The sequence below is a fragment of the Xenopus tropicalis genome, chromosome 9 (assembly GCF_000004195.4).
Source record: "Xenopus tropicalis strain Nigerian chromosome 9, UCB_Xtro_10.0, whole genome shotgun sequence".
Classification (NCBI taxonomy): Eukaryota; Metazoa; Chordata; class Amphibia; order Anura; family Pipidae; genus Xenopus; species Xenopus tropicalis.
The window spans coordinates 28,270,699-28,287,722 of NC_030685.2; the positions used below are offsets into that span (position 1 = coordinate 28,270,699).

General features: G+C 37.8%; 1 protein-coding gene across 2 annotated transcripts in view; it reads right to left on the reverse strand.

Annotated features, from left to right (window-relative positions):
• Nucleotides 1-8,747: 8,747 nt before the first annotated feature.
• The window catches only part of unkl (unkempt family like zinc finger), a 46,586-nt gene continuing 38,309 nt past the window's right edge, over nt 8,748-17,024 (reverse strand). The window contains exons 12-16 of one of the 2 annotated variants that reach the window (XM_012970032.3): nt 14,527-14,619; nt 13,898-14,128; nt 12,749-12,951; nt 12,110-12,367; nt 8,748-10,879 (exon numbers count right to left, since the gene is read on the reverse strand). In XM_012970032.3, coding sequence (XP_012825486.1) covers nt 10,724-10,879; nt 12,110-12,367; nt 12,749-12,951; nt 13,898-14,128; nt 14,527-14,619 — 941 coding nt within the window. In that variant the 3' untranslated portion in view covers nt 8,748-10,723. 2 annotated transcript variants of the gene reach the window in all.

Below are 17,024 nucleotides of genomic sequence, written 5' to 3' on the forward strand. Positions count from 1 at the left end.
ATTCCCATATTGATAATAAAAATAATTCCATGAATTTTGTAAACCATTGCATAAATGCTATAGTGTAAAAGTTTTTTTGTTTTTTTTTCTTTTAAACAAGTGTTAACAATTTGAAACAAGTCACTACAAGTAAATGATTATGCACTTATAAATAATACCTTCTGCATCGGGAAAAAGAATTCCATTCACAATAACCATTCGTCTGGATAACACACAAACCAAATTAGCTTCCATAAATTAATACATGTAAATTCCATAATATTTAAGGTCGTTTGCTGACCACAGTTACACAAATATACTGTAACAATAAGAAGGTTACTAAATAGTTCAACACTAGTTAAGATAAAGACTATTTGCAATGTCAACAGATAACCAAAAAAAAGGATATGTTTTAATAAATTTCTAAAAAATCTAAAATTGGAAAAAATTCTACAGTATGCAGCTCGCGTTCCGTCATAAATTCACCGACCTTTTTTCAAAACCCTGAGAGACCAAAACCTAATAGTTATTCTATTACTCCCCGGACTAACACAACATTGTATCACAACATTCACATAAAAATGGCATTTGCGCTGCACGGACAATTATTTGGTCAAATTTTCTTTTTAAAAAATCACATAAATTAAGAATTTTGATTCTTACATAGGAAAAGCTATGTAATACTTGTAATTGCTATTTGTTAGTGCACCAATTTAGTTTCATTTTTGAATATTTGCATAACGAGAACACAGTCACAAACGTTTCATTCGTGGGTTAATGCGGATGCATGTGTCACATTCAATGCTTTATTATAGTTCTAGAATAGAAAGGAGCCTATGTGGGAATGATGAATTCTAAGATTACACCATATTAATGCAAAATAAAGTTTTGTTCTTGTAACATTATCAGTGCGCAGAGTGTGGTCAAATCCTTTGCGCAAATCTGTACAAGCTGAGACCCCGATACATATAGGGCAATGTATTTACCCAAAATGTGGGGAGGTCTACACAGCTGAGAGCCACAGGAGGCTGTGCTTAGCCTGCACTCACCTGGATGACTGACCTGGGGGGTTCATTCAATTCACTGATAATACAGGTTAACTTCTGGTGCAAGTTCCCATTTTTTTATTTTTAAAAGAGAACAAAATCCCTTTATACCAGTTTGGTCCCCTGCAAAGATCCCCTATCCCACTCCCAATCATGCTATCCTCCTCCCCAATGCCTAGGGTTGCCACCTGTCCACCTGTTCAGTATTGACCTGGTTTTCGTAAGGGTGGTCTGGGTCAAAACTGCCAGGTTTCCCAGATAAGGAAATCCAGAGGATGACCCGTGAAAGATGGGACATTCAGCAAATTACCAATCGCCTTGTCTGATGTCATGAACACCCACAACATGGCACCGCCTTCCCCCCTCCCCGACATCACTAGGCCACCCCAGATTTCACGAGCCCCACTCTGCCCCCTGCCCCATCCCATGCCCAGACTGCCAAAAAGAAATAAGTGGCAACTCTATTCATACAACATAAGAGCCAAAATAGTGCAGCAGGGATAGCGGCCACCATCTCTTCCTTCTTGGTTTGCTCTCTCTGGCAGCCACAAGCATGCCCAGTTGAAACCAGGACCAAGATAATGATTTAGGCAGGCACTCTGGAACTCCAAAACAGCAGATATAAAGCTCAGGTATAAAGTAAATAGGCTAGCCTATGATTAAGTGCCCAGTATGGTAGAAAAGCATAAGGCTTTATAGCATTTATGTGTATATGTTAATAAATAAACTACTTTGATTTTACTTTATACCTGAGCTTTATATCTACTTCTTTGGAGTTCCGGAGTGCCTGCCTCACTCATTATCTTGGTTCCTATTGGGCTCCCCTATGCTGAGGGTCTGGGGCATGAGCACCTGGACCAACCTTGTACAACGTGTAAGCTATTTCTACTTTAATTGCTTAGATCTATATACCCATTGAAACCAGACTGGTATAAAGGGGTCTTGTTCTCCAAATAAAACTCCCAGTAGAAGATATCCAGTGAGTACAAAGATGTGTATATATATATATGTACATATACACACACACACACACACACACCTGCAGGATAGACCAGCAAACCATGTATCATGCATCAAGTGATAACCAAATAAAACTTAGATGTATTTAACAATACGCAGTAGCCTGGTCTGTCCTGGAAGTCTTTAACCAAGCACCTGTAAGTATAATTATCGGCAGACTGCTGACACTTTTGGACTCATATTTATATTATATATATATATATATATATATATCCTGGCAACAGTGTGAAATAGCATGAAATACTGCAAAAAATGTCTAAGACTCTTACTATTGAAGGGGCCCTCCACCCAAAAATCTGTTTTGTTCTTTTTTTTTTTTTTAATTTTTTTTTTTTTGGGCAAAGTGAAAGAAAATGTAACATTCCAATATATTTAAAAGACAATTTAACTATTTAAATAAAAAAAACGCAGTTACTGTTAAAAGTAGTATCTGTGGGACCGCTTACATCAGGGGTCTCAAACTCGCGGCCGGCGGGCCATTTGCGGCCCTCGGTACAGTATTTTGTGGCCCGCACCAACGCCTTCTCAAAAGCAATGAATGGATCGCGATTTTTATTGTGATTCAAGGGATAATGCAAGGCACGGCGGGCGGGAGCTGCTGATTGCGGAAATGACGTTATGCCATCATAACAGTTATTATGGGAAGACGTTCTGTGTGCACAATTAGCTGCTAAGGAGCTAATTGTGCACACAGAACGTCTTCCCATAATAAATGTTATGATGGCATAACGTCATTTCCGCAATCAGCAGCTCCCGCCCGCCGTGCCTTGCATTATCCCTTGAAAGCCAATTTTTTGTGAAATCCCTTATGCGGCCCAGCCTCATCCTGACTTTGCCTCCTGCGGCCCCCAGGTAAATTGAGTTTGAGCCCCCTGGCTTACATTCTCTGCACTCCTGCTTGCAATGTTGCAAGGCAGCTGATAAAAAGAGAGAGGAGAACTGACGCCTGTTCCATTGCTTTACGCCTATGTCACGCACAGATAAAAGCACTGATCCTGCTGGCACCCTTCAAGGATTTTCAGAGGAAAATGAAAAAGCAAGCATTTTGTGCCCGCAACCTGCCCCGTGTGCATGAGGAGAAAACAATGTGTGCCATAGGCCATAGAAGTAAATAATGCTTTCAGCAGCTGTTACAATCATTAATAACTTTAAGAACATTACAAATCTAAAATAAATGTATATTGGAAAGCTTCTTAGGATTATATTTAATTCACTGAACTGGGTAGAGAAGCCCTTTATCCCAACACACTTATGTGAATGTAAAACACAAGCAACAATCAACGGTTCTAGTAATACCCAGGGTTTCAGTTTTCAATTGAAAAAAGTTATTCCAAAAAAATTCACATTTTGGTACATTTCTTTGGTCTATTCCATTAAAATCAACTCATGAAGAAACCATTTTTGCCCAACTGGAAAGAGCCCAAACCACGGCATGGTTCTAACAATATCACCCAGAAGCAGCCCAACCTTTGTTCTGCCATAATGTAATCTGTAATGGTTAAGGGAGCTCTGGCTCTGATGCAGATAGATCGATGCTAACAGTCAGCTATTCACTATTTGCATGCATTTGTAAGTGCATTAACTAAACCACACGTGCTGTGGCCTGGGAGACAGCAGGCAGGAAATACAGAGGAATTAGAAATAATATAATAGTGCTGAGTAATGTACTGGTGTGTATGCATAGGGTAAATGTTGCCTTTCATAGAGATATAATGGACCTATATTGAAGAAGCGGCTGGGTAATTAAGAAATGTATCTAGCATAGAACAAGCTGGATAATAAAATAAAAATGCTTTAAAAAGTATAAAAATCCTTTATAGGACTGCAATGGGACACCTGTGTGTGTGTACAGTATATCTGTTATAGATCAGGAAAGTATGCACATTCAATATAAAGATAAAATGTAGGGTTATCTAATAGAAATACTAATACTTTAAGGGTTAATATGGTATAAAAGGGGCTGCTATGTTAATATATGGTACCTGTTGGGACTGATAAAGAACAGAGACAGAGAAGTAGCAAATCAAGGATGAAGATCCCAAGGGTAAATCACATGTAACAATGGTGGAGGGTTACAGTATTAGTTGCTGCTTTGGATGCCAATTGCTTCTCATGGCAAAGAACTTCCAACTTTCCTAATTTATACACTGGGTCATTTGAAGGGAAACTCCATATCTATTCAAGCAATGCTCCCAATTCAATTCCCAATACTCCCTGCTGCAGGAAACAGGATTGTCCAAAATAGAGGGCAAGAATATGTTTCTCAGTGACAGGAATACTTATATGGTGGAGTGGGGGCACACACCTGCTCTTTTACAGGGCGCGGTGCTAAAATAAATTCTAAATTAACCACTTTTGCCCAATCTGGGATATTAAATGCAATGAAGTGTAATCCATGATCCTTAGGAACACTGCAAGGGGGCAAAGTTAATTTGCATTAAAGGCATAGAAGAGTAGCCATACCATTAATTGTTTCAAATTAAATATGCTATACAGACTTGTGATTTTTTTCAATAGATATCTCTGCTGATAAGTTTGCACAAGAAAATGTAACTCTGAAATTAAAATCTGTAATTTAATTGGCTACGATATGTACGCACAGAATATCATTAAAAAGTGAAGCATATCATACAATATATTGCTAAGGAACGCGAGTTCTCTATTCTAACCATCTTATTTCCACATTTAACGAAGTATAAAACCTCACTATAAAATATGTTATATATATATATATATTGATATCCCCTAGCTGCCACTATATATGAGTCTCTCAACAGCCTGGGAGGTGTAGTCTTTAAGCATTAATTAATTGTGGGAAAGTTCCAGTGATAAAATGTAGGATCGTAAATGATAGTTGAGGGTGTCAAAAGCTGCCTAGGGAGCATAACTGGTGGAGAAATAGTTTTAGGACTTGGGGCAAAGCAGCATTATGCTACCTGTGGTGTTCCCAGGTGCCCAAAGGAAAGGTTGTGATAGGTGGAGATTACTTGGGTAACAACACTTCAGCATTCCCAGGCATTTGCAGTTTGCATAGTGTTTCCCATTAATTTATTGAGGATATGACCGCAGGTAGGGAAGCTTGGTTCACTGCTACAATTGCCCCTGTTTTTACATCAAGATGGCCAGTCGAAGTCATTCGGTCGAAGTCATTCTGCCACATAAGGCCCAGCCACCTAACTCAACCCTCTATTACAGTGGGATTTCAGATTACAACTAGAAATGAGATCCTTTGCATTATAACTATCAGTATTTTCCTTGGAAAGCCATGGTCATATAAATGTGCAAAGCCACAGGCTTCATACTTTTATTAATGAAGGAACAATTTGATGCTCAGTAGAGTACAAGTTCCTAGATCGCCCTCTACTATTCTTGTGAAACACTGTAGGGGGTCCTTATCAACCTTTCAAGACTGACCAAAGGTGGAAATGTCTAATTCTAACAACACCTACAAAGTGATTTGATTGTAAGACAATGGCCTAAAGGCCATTTAAGGTGGAGATTGCCTATTTGCCCTCCTAGATACACCTGAAACCCCTGCTTGAAAGTCAATTAAGATGAAATTTAGGAGGAACATTAGTTCCCCTGGATATTCTCTGTTTTCTATATGTGTAACCTTACTATTAATTAAGGGGGGGCTGTATATAACTCAGAGCTCCAAGGAGGCCTTTAATCAAAAAAGCTCAATAAAAATTGATTTAAGCATCGATTAAATTATTAAGTGATCTTTAAATAAGTGCCAGTTTATAAAATCTAAACAATGAATAACAGAATGGATCATGCATGTACCTAACACATAAAACTACTATAAAATGTATTTGGACTAAAAATTTACATGAAATGGCTGTCACTTTCCTATTACAACTGGAAAATAAAAAAAAAAGCCCCAAGAAGTGAAATAAACCACTTCAAGTTGGTTGAAAAGCAAAAAAATGAAGACCAAAGAAAAGCACCGTTATCCTCCTTGTGAATACGCAGCTGCATAAACGAACGCGTTTAAAATACAAAATAAAAGACTTAAAGTTGTGGCTACACCACAAGAAAAGTACATCCAAACATTGAGATAGGAACAAAGCATCGATGCATATGGTCACTTTCCAATCTACACTACTTTCATTTAAGATTATTCTTAAATAGAAGAAAGGAAAAATTGCTGAAAACAAACGATACAGGTTACCTGTTCCAACTAAACAACTAGAGGTTATTCCACATTGTCGACTGACATGAACTATTGTCTAAAGCCAACACAATCTCTACAGAGTTATAAAAAAATAAGAAAGAAAACATTTAAATTTGGTCACGTAAAAAAACAAACAAATACCAAGTCACTTGCACATTTTTAGCTGAAAATGCTATTAATGTTAATAATGTCTTTGGCAAAAAAGACTACACAAATAAAATCCAAAAGGACAAAAAAGAAAACAAAACACACACAATGACAAGGAGAAGTCCATTGATATTATCAGCAAATGATGGAAAGCATCAAATCTGAAATGTTAGCTTGGAATTTTACCTACGCGTATGTATACCCTATTTATAATTAGTGCTTATCTCTTTGGGAGGTGCTGTCATCTTGAAATGTATCCCTTTTTTTTAATATTTTTATTTTATGGGAATTGTAATAAGTGCAGGAGTGGTTTTATGTTACAAAATGTAGGAAACAATGGCAATAAATAAGCTTTCATATCTTCTGTCACTCTGTAAAGGACAAATGGGTTGCAAATGGCACTGATATAAAGATAGCTAAAATCTCAGCTTTAAATCATGTCAGAATTCAAGAGGATTTAGGGTACAATGCCATTTTAACTTCAACAATCAAGACTTCCCTCCCCCCCCTGCAGCGACATTCTATTTAAGTGAATGGAAAATGCTCCACCATGGCAGACACCGGCACTATTGGTGTTCCTTACTCCAGTCACCCTTTAACCACTGCCGTGGGTTAATAACCTACATCATCATAAGGGGATGACAATAGTAGAACAGAAGTTCTTAGGCGTATGGCAAACGCTGTGGTTTGATCACCCAAGGTGATCCCTGCCAAACAGTGAATGGCTTTGTGAAGGCAAAGAGTTTCCCATTCTCTTAAAAGAAAACAACCACAAAGGTTCCTCCTTAAAAGTCTACAGCTGCCAAAATGCTGAATGTGGCCACGTACCTGAAAGGGAACATATTGCCACCCATCTCTCTCTTCTAAACACACATTATATTTTTAATATAATATCATGAATGTGTAAGTGGAGCACTGCAGGGGATAGGTTGGCAAAAGCTTAATTTACTATAGTGCAGGAAGCATCTTGTGATGCTTCTCTGCTCCAGGCCACAGCAGCAATAAAACTGAGAACAGCAGTGTCAGCAAACTCCTCCTGCATCAGCAACTTAAGGTGGGCAGGAACGACAGGCCTGTCCGACCAACATCCATCTTGAAATCAGGCAAATCTCAATCGGGCAGGTTTGATTTTTTTTGTTGGATCAGGGACTGCATCAGCCTGTTGATACAGTCCCCAAACCGGCGGCGCCTATACCCGCCGTTCTAATTTAATTGTTTGCCCCAGGGTCAAACGACCGAATTAGCCCACCCGTAGGTCGGGAATAACAGGAGAAGATCCACTCGCTTGTCTGTGTATGGCCACCTTTAGACTTTTGCTGTTCTGTCCAACCCCCACCCAAATTAACAGCAGGGGGAGCGCCTGTTATATATTCACCATATTAACAGTGTAAAATTGCTAATATCATGAAATCTAAGAAAAATAACAATGTAACTTACAAAAGTGCTCAGAGGAGCAATTGTACATTAAGCCGATATCCCTTTTTGATTACACTTACCTATTTCTTGGAAACAGCCTGTAACTATTAAGGGGTGAGCTTGCTCGGTGCATATACTCTGAAGCTAATGCCTGCTGTGTCCAGTGGAGGCTGCGTAAATGATATTTAAACTCACTACAAAAGTGCTATTTGTATCTAAATGCATCATTTTTGTTGTCTATGGTGAATGCCTCTGAAGAAGAAAACACAGCAGCTCTACATATAAATTTAGTTATGCTGGGAAAGCATGTCCTCTGCATTTAACAACTCTATAATACACTACATATAAATAGGGTATGTTTTCCCTTTAAATACTTTGCAGTTACAAATGTAGAGAGTTTTGATTGAGGCTAAAAAGGCTGATTTACATTTTGGAGACTAATTACTGAGAGCTAGGCCATGATTTGGAACATGGACGAATGCAAAGATAAGGCCACCTCTTTGCTTATCCTATAAATGAACTTCTTCAGAACTGCAACAGCGGAACAACACAGCTAATGTAACACAGTAGTTGGTCAGTTACATCTCTGCACGTGTGTCACTTTGTATACGAGAAAAAATCAACACCGGCTGCAATTTCTAAATCTACATTTAAAACAGCTCGAATAATACAAATGTAACTAGATACAGTGTCAATGAATACAGTATTTATTTGTATTCTCCTGAAGTGCATTCTTCTAACCATATGTTCTACAACTAAACCCATGTATATACTGATCATAGACCCTTGAAGGCTGTTCTGCCCCAGAACGCTCCCTCTGGTGGCGACATTTTTTCTATCAGCCGTAAGCAGAAAGGAGTTGCGAAAAAGTAACACAAAGACGAAATATGAAATATACCTAAAAGCACCACTGCCGGATTGATCAACCACATTTAGATTTTTTTTTGCATTTAGAATTTCACATTAACATCCAACTTTTTTTTTTTTTTTAATCTTTTTATACTTAGTAATGAACATTTTGAAAAGCCAAGTCATCTCTGATATTTCCAATTATTCAAGCATGCCCAGAATACATTGTAGGAAATAAAAAATAAAAAAAATGAAAGCAGACTAAAGTCAATTGGTTGAATATTGAATTTACGTTTAGCTGCAGTAAGGCATAGGCACTTGAAAAAAGTGGCCATGTGACCTCATTTCACATCTCCAACCAAAAACAAACAAAAAAAAAATAAGCTTATAAATGTATATCATGAAGTTAGGGGTTCATATAAACAAGGTCATTATGAAAGCTATTAAAAAAACACAGAAACATCATTAACGCATTGCAATAAATGTGGAAAAATCTTGTTTAGCAAAAACAAAAAAAAGGTTAAAAAACAAAATTTAAAAAAATGGTTCCTTCAATAGATTAGATTTTTTTCCTTTTCAGTAAATATGTGCCTTCTCATTATCGATCCGTTTTGCTGGTTATAATTATAAATACTATTAGTTTGCACTTGAAAACTGTATAAATCCTAGGCTAAATTTCCCACGACTAGATATTGTTCATTTAATAAAGTACTAAATTCAGCATATGAAACCTAACAATAAATTTACTACACTATTAACAGTAATAATCCAACATGAAATATATCTGTTCACAGTACACAAAAAAAGCTCAATATTATCGCATATTAAAAAAAAAAAAAAAAAATCTACAAAGCAGCTTAAAGCAATTTTTAACAACCTCTAAAACAGAATCCCTGGTTAACAAAGTGCTTTAACAAGAATTAAACTTCTTCAAAATAACCTAGTAAGAAATAGTGTTAGACGGATTCCAAGCCCACATGCAGCATGTTTAACATGCACGGTGCCAATACAGATCTGTCTACCAGGAATGGATTTCATCATTTACTATCAGACGTTACGGTGGTCAGCCTATTAAACGGCTCATTCGCAGGTCTGATGGGAAAAATGCTAAATCAGAGATTGTTCTTAAACGATGATTGTATTCTTTTTATAATACTTGGTATGGGCCAAAGAAAAACATGGCTTGCTGACTGTAATAATACAATCTAGAACACGGCTGTGATACGTAAGTGCTTTCCTTTCAGTCCTTTGGAATGCAGCCATTACCTCTTCAGCTACCCCAGAAGGCTAAACATAGTGGCAATAGCAGGAAAATGATGTTCCCTGCTCTTGGTTTATCAAATTATCTAACAAGAGTAGTTTAAAAAAATTACAAATACAGCCTGAATTTAGAAGACATTCACGGCAGCCATCTCTGCTTCAGACAATCCAGCTGACCCAACCATAGTCAAGATGCCGACTAGCAAGGGCACTAGTACGGGCCCAACGGACAGATACCAGACAAGTTGCCACTTCTACAGTGTTCTGTTTGTTTGGGCCAAACAACAAGAATAGCAGGAAGTGAAGAGGAGCTATGTCTCTTCTCCACTTCCCTTCAGACAACCAACGGATAATTTCCATCCGGACAGATAATTCTCAATCCACTAGGTTTGCAGGATTATCTGTCTAAACAGCCCTTCAACTAGTTGGGCATTATAGTCAAAAGCAGCTAACCTGCCCAATCAAATCTGGGCATTAATGGCCAGCTCATGTTAAGTATTATTTGACATATTTAATTCAAATGAATGACTATATAAAAAAGCCTTCATTAAACTTAAGAGCAAGAAAATTCTACAGAAAAAATACCACCTAAGAAAGTAAATACAATTATGGTCGAAATCCCTAGTAAACCAATGAAAATTATTTCTCCCACTTTTTGGTGCTCCATGAGCGGTCGAGATCAGTCTATCACTTAAAGAGAATATGTTTTTTTCACTTATTATTTCTAGTTTATATATCAAATAGTAAAACATACAATTCAATATTTAGTTTCATTACATGGTACAGATGAGTCTCAGCGGCCTTATAAACAACGGCTTAGAATGGTTCTTCACCATTTAATTCTTTTGGTCTTACAGTAAGGACATTCTGGTTTGCTTGTGGCGCACTGTTCGCATAGTACATAATGTTGGCAAGGCTGCAGGACTATACTTCGCTCTTGTTCGTGGCAAACAATGCATTTCTTGGAATGTAGCTTGAATATTAACTGTGAATGAAAGTACAGGATAGACAGTTCAGTTAATGACAAGGAAATTATATGACAAACGAATGATGGCACTGCACCTTGCCTCTCGCTAATGTGCCATGCCTTACCACATGTGATTCCTAAACTGTGCGGCTTACTTGCTTGCTGCGCTAAATATTTTTGGAAATATGGCTGAATGACTGCTATAATTATATTTTCCCTTATTTGCAACTTATTATGGTCTAAGGTAGGGGGCACTGACCATAAACTGAACCTCCAAAGGAAACCTGCATTAAAGAATCCCACTGCCTTACTATGAAGGAAAGGCATAATGAGGGAAACTGTAAAGTAGTGGGAGTCAGCAAAAAACAGAATACTAATGGTGGACTTATGACTTTAGTTATGAGCACAGCACCATCTCAAATGCTGAGAATGGATCGAAGGTACTTCTAAAGTGGGTTACAGAGGTAACATTTTTTGTACCCAAATATAATATCAACAACGGAGTAGAAATGTACTATTGTGCTGTTAAGCTTTGTCTGTGGCCTTTTGGAATAAGTGTATCAAAGGAAAAAACAGCAATCACTGAATATGGTTTGGGTTGATTAAAGGGGAATTTCACTCAAACAAAACAAAAAAAAAGCTTTTTAAAAAGTAAACATAATTTCAAGAAACTTGCAATATACTTCAATTAAAAATTAGTTACCTAAGCCTGGCCCCCTGTTCTGTTATATATATATATATCAATAGTCGACTGTCCTCAGCCTGCATCCTCCAAATCCCACAATTCCCTGCATACATGATGTCAATAAGGAAAGGAACATCACAGTGCAATGTATTGTGAGTTATGTAGTTCCTGCATGGTGTCTGTAAGTTGTGGCAAAGTTGTTACAATCCTGGAAGGATTTCAAATGATGCAGAAAGAGAAGAACTGTTTTGTAGCTGGATTTTAGCATACTGAATGGTATTTTTTCATATTTCTTGAAGAAGCAGGTAAAAGAGATAGGTATATTAGGGGTTTCTATGTTGTGTGGGGCTCTTTAAAGGAACAGTAACACCAAAAAATGAAAAATTGTATAAAAGTAATTAGAATATAATATACTGCTGCCCCGCAACTGCTGTGTTTGCGTCAGAAAGTTTATATAAATGTGTATCTGATGTATCTACTGATGAAATGCTTAAAATTACTGCAATTTCCCTAGTAGAAATAAAACCCTAAAGAATCTTGCCCTGCTGACCCCAGACACTTGCCTCATCAACTGTTTCCAAGTCAGAACAAAGCTGACTTTTCAGAGAATGTAGCTTTGGTAAAGGAAGCTTGTCTATATCTCCATATTTTGTCAGTACAGAAAACTGTGGAGACACACGCAGAGTATCATATTCTTCTTGGAGCTTCTTCAGCTTCATTTCCACCTCCTCCTTCTGCATTAGTGCTAGATGCCTGTCCGTGTCTGCTGCTTTTGCCCGCTCCTTTGCTTCTTGAGCTTCTTTCTGCCAAGCATCACATGCCTAGGGAAAATTTGGTAGGTTATAAAACATAAAAGTAATGGGGGGAATTCACAAAAGTATAGAAAACTTTTTCTCTTTTTTAAATAGTACTGTAAAAAAAATGGGTGTTTATTATGGGATAAGTCAGGGTAGTCCAGCAGGAGGCAGGTGGATCCGATCTGGCCTTCCAGTGTTTTTTATGGCCCCAGCCTTCTCCACAGTACCACTGACATCAGCGATTTTATTTAATCCCCAAACATGTAATGTTTCATATTCAGTTGCCCAATTCACAGAAAAACTGTTTGACCACAAAGTTAAGAAGAAGTTACAAAAGAAAAGGCCTTCAGACCTATCTTAAACTGGATCCACTTGAGAAGACAGGGATTTAGGAATAATTCTTACCTGCTTTACTTGCTGCCATGAGTCTTCCCATCTTTTTATTTTGCTCTTGGCTTCATCAAGTTCCTTTCTCACTCGTGAGAGCTCATTTCCACTTGAGTTGGTATTGGTGGAAGGGGTTGTGCCAGTGCTAAACACAGGAGAGGGACTAGGAGAAAAACTCCCACTGACAAAGTCCCAAATACTGCCTGTTACACCATTTAAACCTGGTAGACAGCAACACAAAGGGAATAAAGCATACCTGTCACATAAATGCTTTTCTTATAGTTTAATGAGATTAACCAGCTATACTTTAATAAAGCTTCTTACTCTTGACTTGTAACAAATTAACGTTTGGGCATGCGCACAAGTGATTATTGGGAATTTTCTCATGAATCTGCAACTTTAAAGTCCTATTTGGCTGGAGGGGTCAGCCACAAAACAGACAAAGAATAAAGTGAACTCTCTCAAATTTTTGCTTGACAACTGAGCTCATCCTATGTCTAATATCTTTGTATGGATATGAAGCAGCTATTCTTTTCTAAAGTACCAAATAAATGCCTACAGATGGACCACTGTAAATATCCCAGGACACAGAGGAGATCTATGACCATATAAAGGTTCACATACAGCTCAAGAAATTCAGGTGAATTTTAATATCATATTTTACAACAGGGGACACAGTATTAAAAAGAACTGTTTATAAGGATATATTTTAAATAAGATCCATATAGCTTGTGTATGATACCACTATAATTTACAAGAGCAAGGAATTTTCTGTAAATATCCTTACTAACACTGCTTAGTGATGTCATCACTTCTAATTAGTGCCGAGTGATGCCATTTTTGTCACTTGTTATTATAATTAGTTGCTTGGAGTTCCATGACCTGTCTAAAGGTCATTGAACTTTATACTCATGGAAATCCTTGGAGCCTCCTAATATCTCCCTAATGTGTCCCTCAAAATCAATCTGTAGAAAAATATGTGCTTACCATGAAATAGGTTTCACAGAAGACACTACCTTTCAATTAAAAGCTATTGACCTGTGTCATGGTACTTTTACAAGGTCACAAAACTGAAGAACATTTCACTGAAGAACATGTTATTCCAATCAAAAGGCACTAACAGCATATGACAATGCATTACTCCTAGCATAATTGCATTATGCTCACCTAGAGAATTGTGAGAAGAAGCTGATGTTCCCAAAACACTGTGCTCTGATTTCAGGGGCTGAGCCTGATGCTGACGTGGAGCCATGTTGGATGAAAGGTAAGATTGGGACAATGACTGAGACAGGGAACTAAGAGGGGAGGTGGAGAGCGAAGATGATGAATGCAGAGAAGAGGAACGTGCAAGAGAGCCTGGGATATTGACAGGAGCAGAACTTCCCAAAAGCCTTTGACCTGAGGAGAAGAAAAAGAAAAAAAAACATAGGAATGGCATATAATGTGCAGAGAAGTAGCAGGGGAAGGTCCAGTGTAGAGGGGGGCTAGGGTTTAAGGCGAGTTTAGTTCTTCTTTAAGCAGCTGAAATAAATTGTAATGTATGGGTGGGGTAGTGGTGCTGCTACCATGAGGTAACTGGTGACCTGGTAACATTAAAGAGTCGGAATTCTGATTTTGAAATTGGAATTTCAGATCTTCTAGTGAGAAGAGCACAATTGTACTCTCTACAATAGGGATGAAAGGTAAGCATGGGTTGGAGCATCTAAAGGACCAGGGGCCCAGAGCAGAGCTATAACTGAATAATTAAAAGTAGAGAATTGTTTTCAAACAAAGAAGAAAAAAAAAGAGATTCTTACTTGACAGCCCAAGGTCGCTATTCTCTGTATCTTCTAATTCTTTATCTAGAGAAGCAACATTAATATTGCTAAAATGAAGATCTAGAGCTGAACCTGTTAAACAAAACATAATGTCAGCATGGAAGTACTGAATGGATGAAGTCATGTGAAATCTGTAACTCATGTAAAATTCCTTTTATTACAAGATCCCACAAATAAATAATGTAAAGAAATTAAAACTGCAAATCACATTATCTTGATTCTTTACCCATTTCAGCAGCGCAAAAGTCTAAGGGCAAGTTATAACACTCAGCACCTGGAGCACCTATGCTCCCAAAAGTTTTAATACAAGCTTATTGCTATTTTAAAGACCTACAAAAGCCCCAAAGAAATTTGCTTAGAATTTTAAGGACTTCTCTAAAGCTGTATAGCATGTAGCTGGACCCCAGTACATGAGTAGGAAAGACCATACTGTTTGCTTAGCTGAAATATTTTCCATACAGAATGAACATCACCATAGGTTCATTTAAGTAGTGCTCCATTTCACTGATTCACTGCTTGTATGTTTAATATTTAATTCACATATAATATTAACATAAGAATAACAGATTCAAAATCCATATCTGTCATCACTCTTACAGCTCCCTAGACTGTTTGTATAGAATGTGTCAGATAAGTCTAGTGTAGCTATACCGCAAACAAAGGACTTACCTGGGAGCTGTGAGTGGCCCAATCCTAGTTAAACCTTGCCAACCACCAATGCCAATTTAACACTCTAAAGCATTAGTATACATTACAAGAAAGGCACACAGGTAGGACACAATGGATATATATTACTTCAATACCAATACATTATGTGAAGGTTACCATACAAAATATATTATACTTCCTGGGAAATTAACGGACAACCTGAGGACTTTATCTAAAATGAATATATATCTGAGGTTTCTAACTTGTGGCCCAGCAATCATTGTTGAATTACAGTTCTGAGTAACATTCACTTATCTGCACCAATGCACTGCTGCTTGTAAAGAATCCAGGGGTCAGAAGGTAGCATTGTTTTGTATGGAGAATCCGCCTCTTAACAGGCTACAGGATGTTCTTACAAGTTTAAAGCTCAAGCAGTGTCAGTTTCCCTGAGAAACAATATTTCTGGCTTTGGCACAAATAACTACATAAGGGATAAATGTCAAGGGAGAAACCCTTTATCACTTGCAAAGCTACAGCCCACAGAATCCTCAGTGGTATTAGTGGAGGATGCTGGGAGAAAAAGCTGAATGGTGTAGGTGTCTGTATGTATTGCACCATTTATTAGCCAAGAAAACCTAGCGTCTTCTGTCTAAAATCCGGCCTTGTGCACAGTGACATCCAGATCATATTCTGTCTTGTCACATACAGGATGAATTAGCCTTTTCTCTGCAGGGGCTTCTATGCTAGTGGAAAAAATGCCTGGTCAGTCATAGGCTGTTATGGATTCACCCAATCCACTTTTTTGGATTCTGCCGAACCCCCAAATCCTTTGAAAAGGATTCAGCCGAATACTGAACTGAATCCGAATGACCATATGCTAATTAGGTCTTGGAAGGATTAAATGTTGTTGAACACGCAGGGTGTGGCGAAAAATTTTCAACTTCTGCATTAACGCGACAAAAAGTCATTTTTGGATTTGGTTCGGGCAGGACCGTGGATTCGGCTGAATCAGAATCCTGTTGAAAAAGGCCAAATCTTGGTCGAATACCAAACTGAATGCTGGATTTGGTGCATCCCTAGTTGTTCTTTAAAAAGTCTTTAGAGGCACACATCTAGTCCCCAGAGTTCTCATTGGTCAGCACTACTATACAAAATTGTTTTTGTAAGATATCACTACTGACAGCAGCTTGGCAGTTAAAAAAACATGGTAACTAATTAGAGAATGTGCTAAGCAAAAAATAGTATAGATTCTGTGACTGTCCAATGGCAGTGCCTGGTATCCGGAAGATATTATATATAAATAAATTATTTTTTCCCAACAGCAATTTTATTTTTTTTGCTGGCAGAGAAGCCAGTTTACCCAGACACACCCTATTTTTACAACCTGTCTCATTAACATTGCCATTGGTGCCAGTGCTCAGAAACTCAGAAGCCATTATTATGGGCTGGAACTATTTGTACAAGTAGCTCAAATGCTAATTGTTAAATTAACACAACCAAGACAGTGTCCAAGCAAAGCATTTATTTATAATTTATATTTATAATATATATATTTTAGGAGCTGCTGAGCACTATCTATAATCATATCTCTGCATCACTGGATTAGTATTTTCATCCCAGTAAGTTACATTCACATCATGCCTCTCTCAAATGCAATTCTGTATAGGTATAATGAGCATTTGTCTTTCCAAGACACGTAGAAAGCATAACAGATGTGCAGGCAGCTTACAAACATTCAATGCAGTGAGGAATGAGTGAAAAGTTTGCCGCTGCAGAGTGAATGCTACAGTGGAGCTTACCTGCTGTATATGTGCTGACTCACTGCCTGC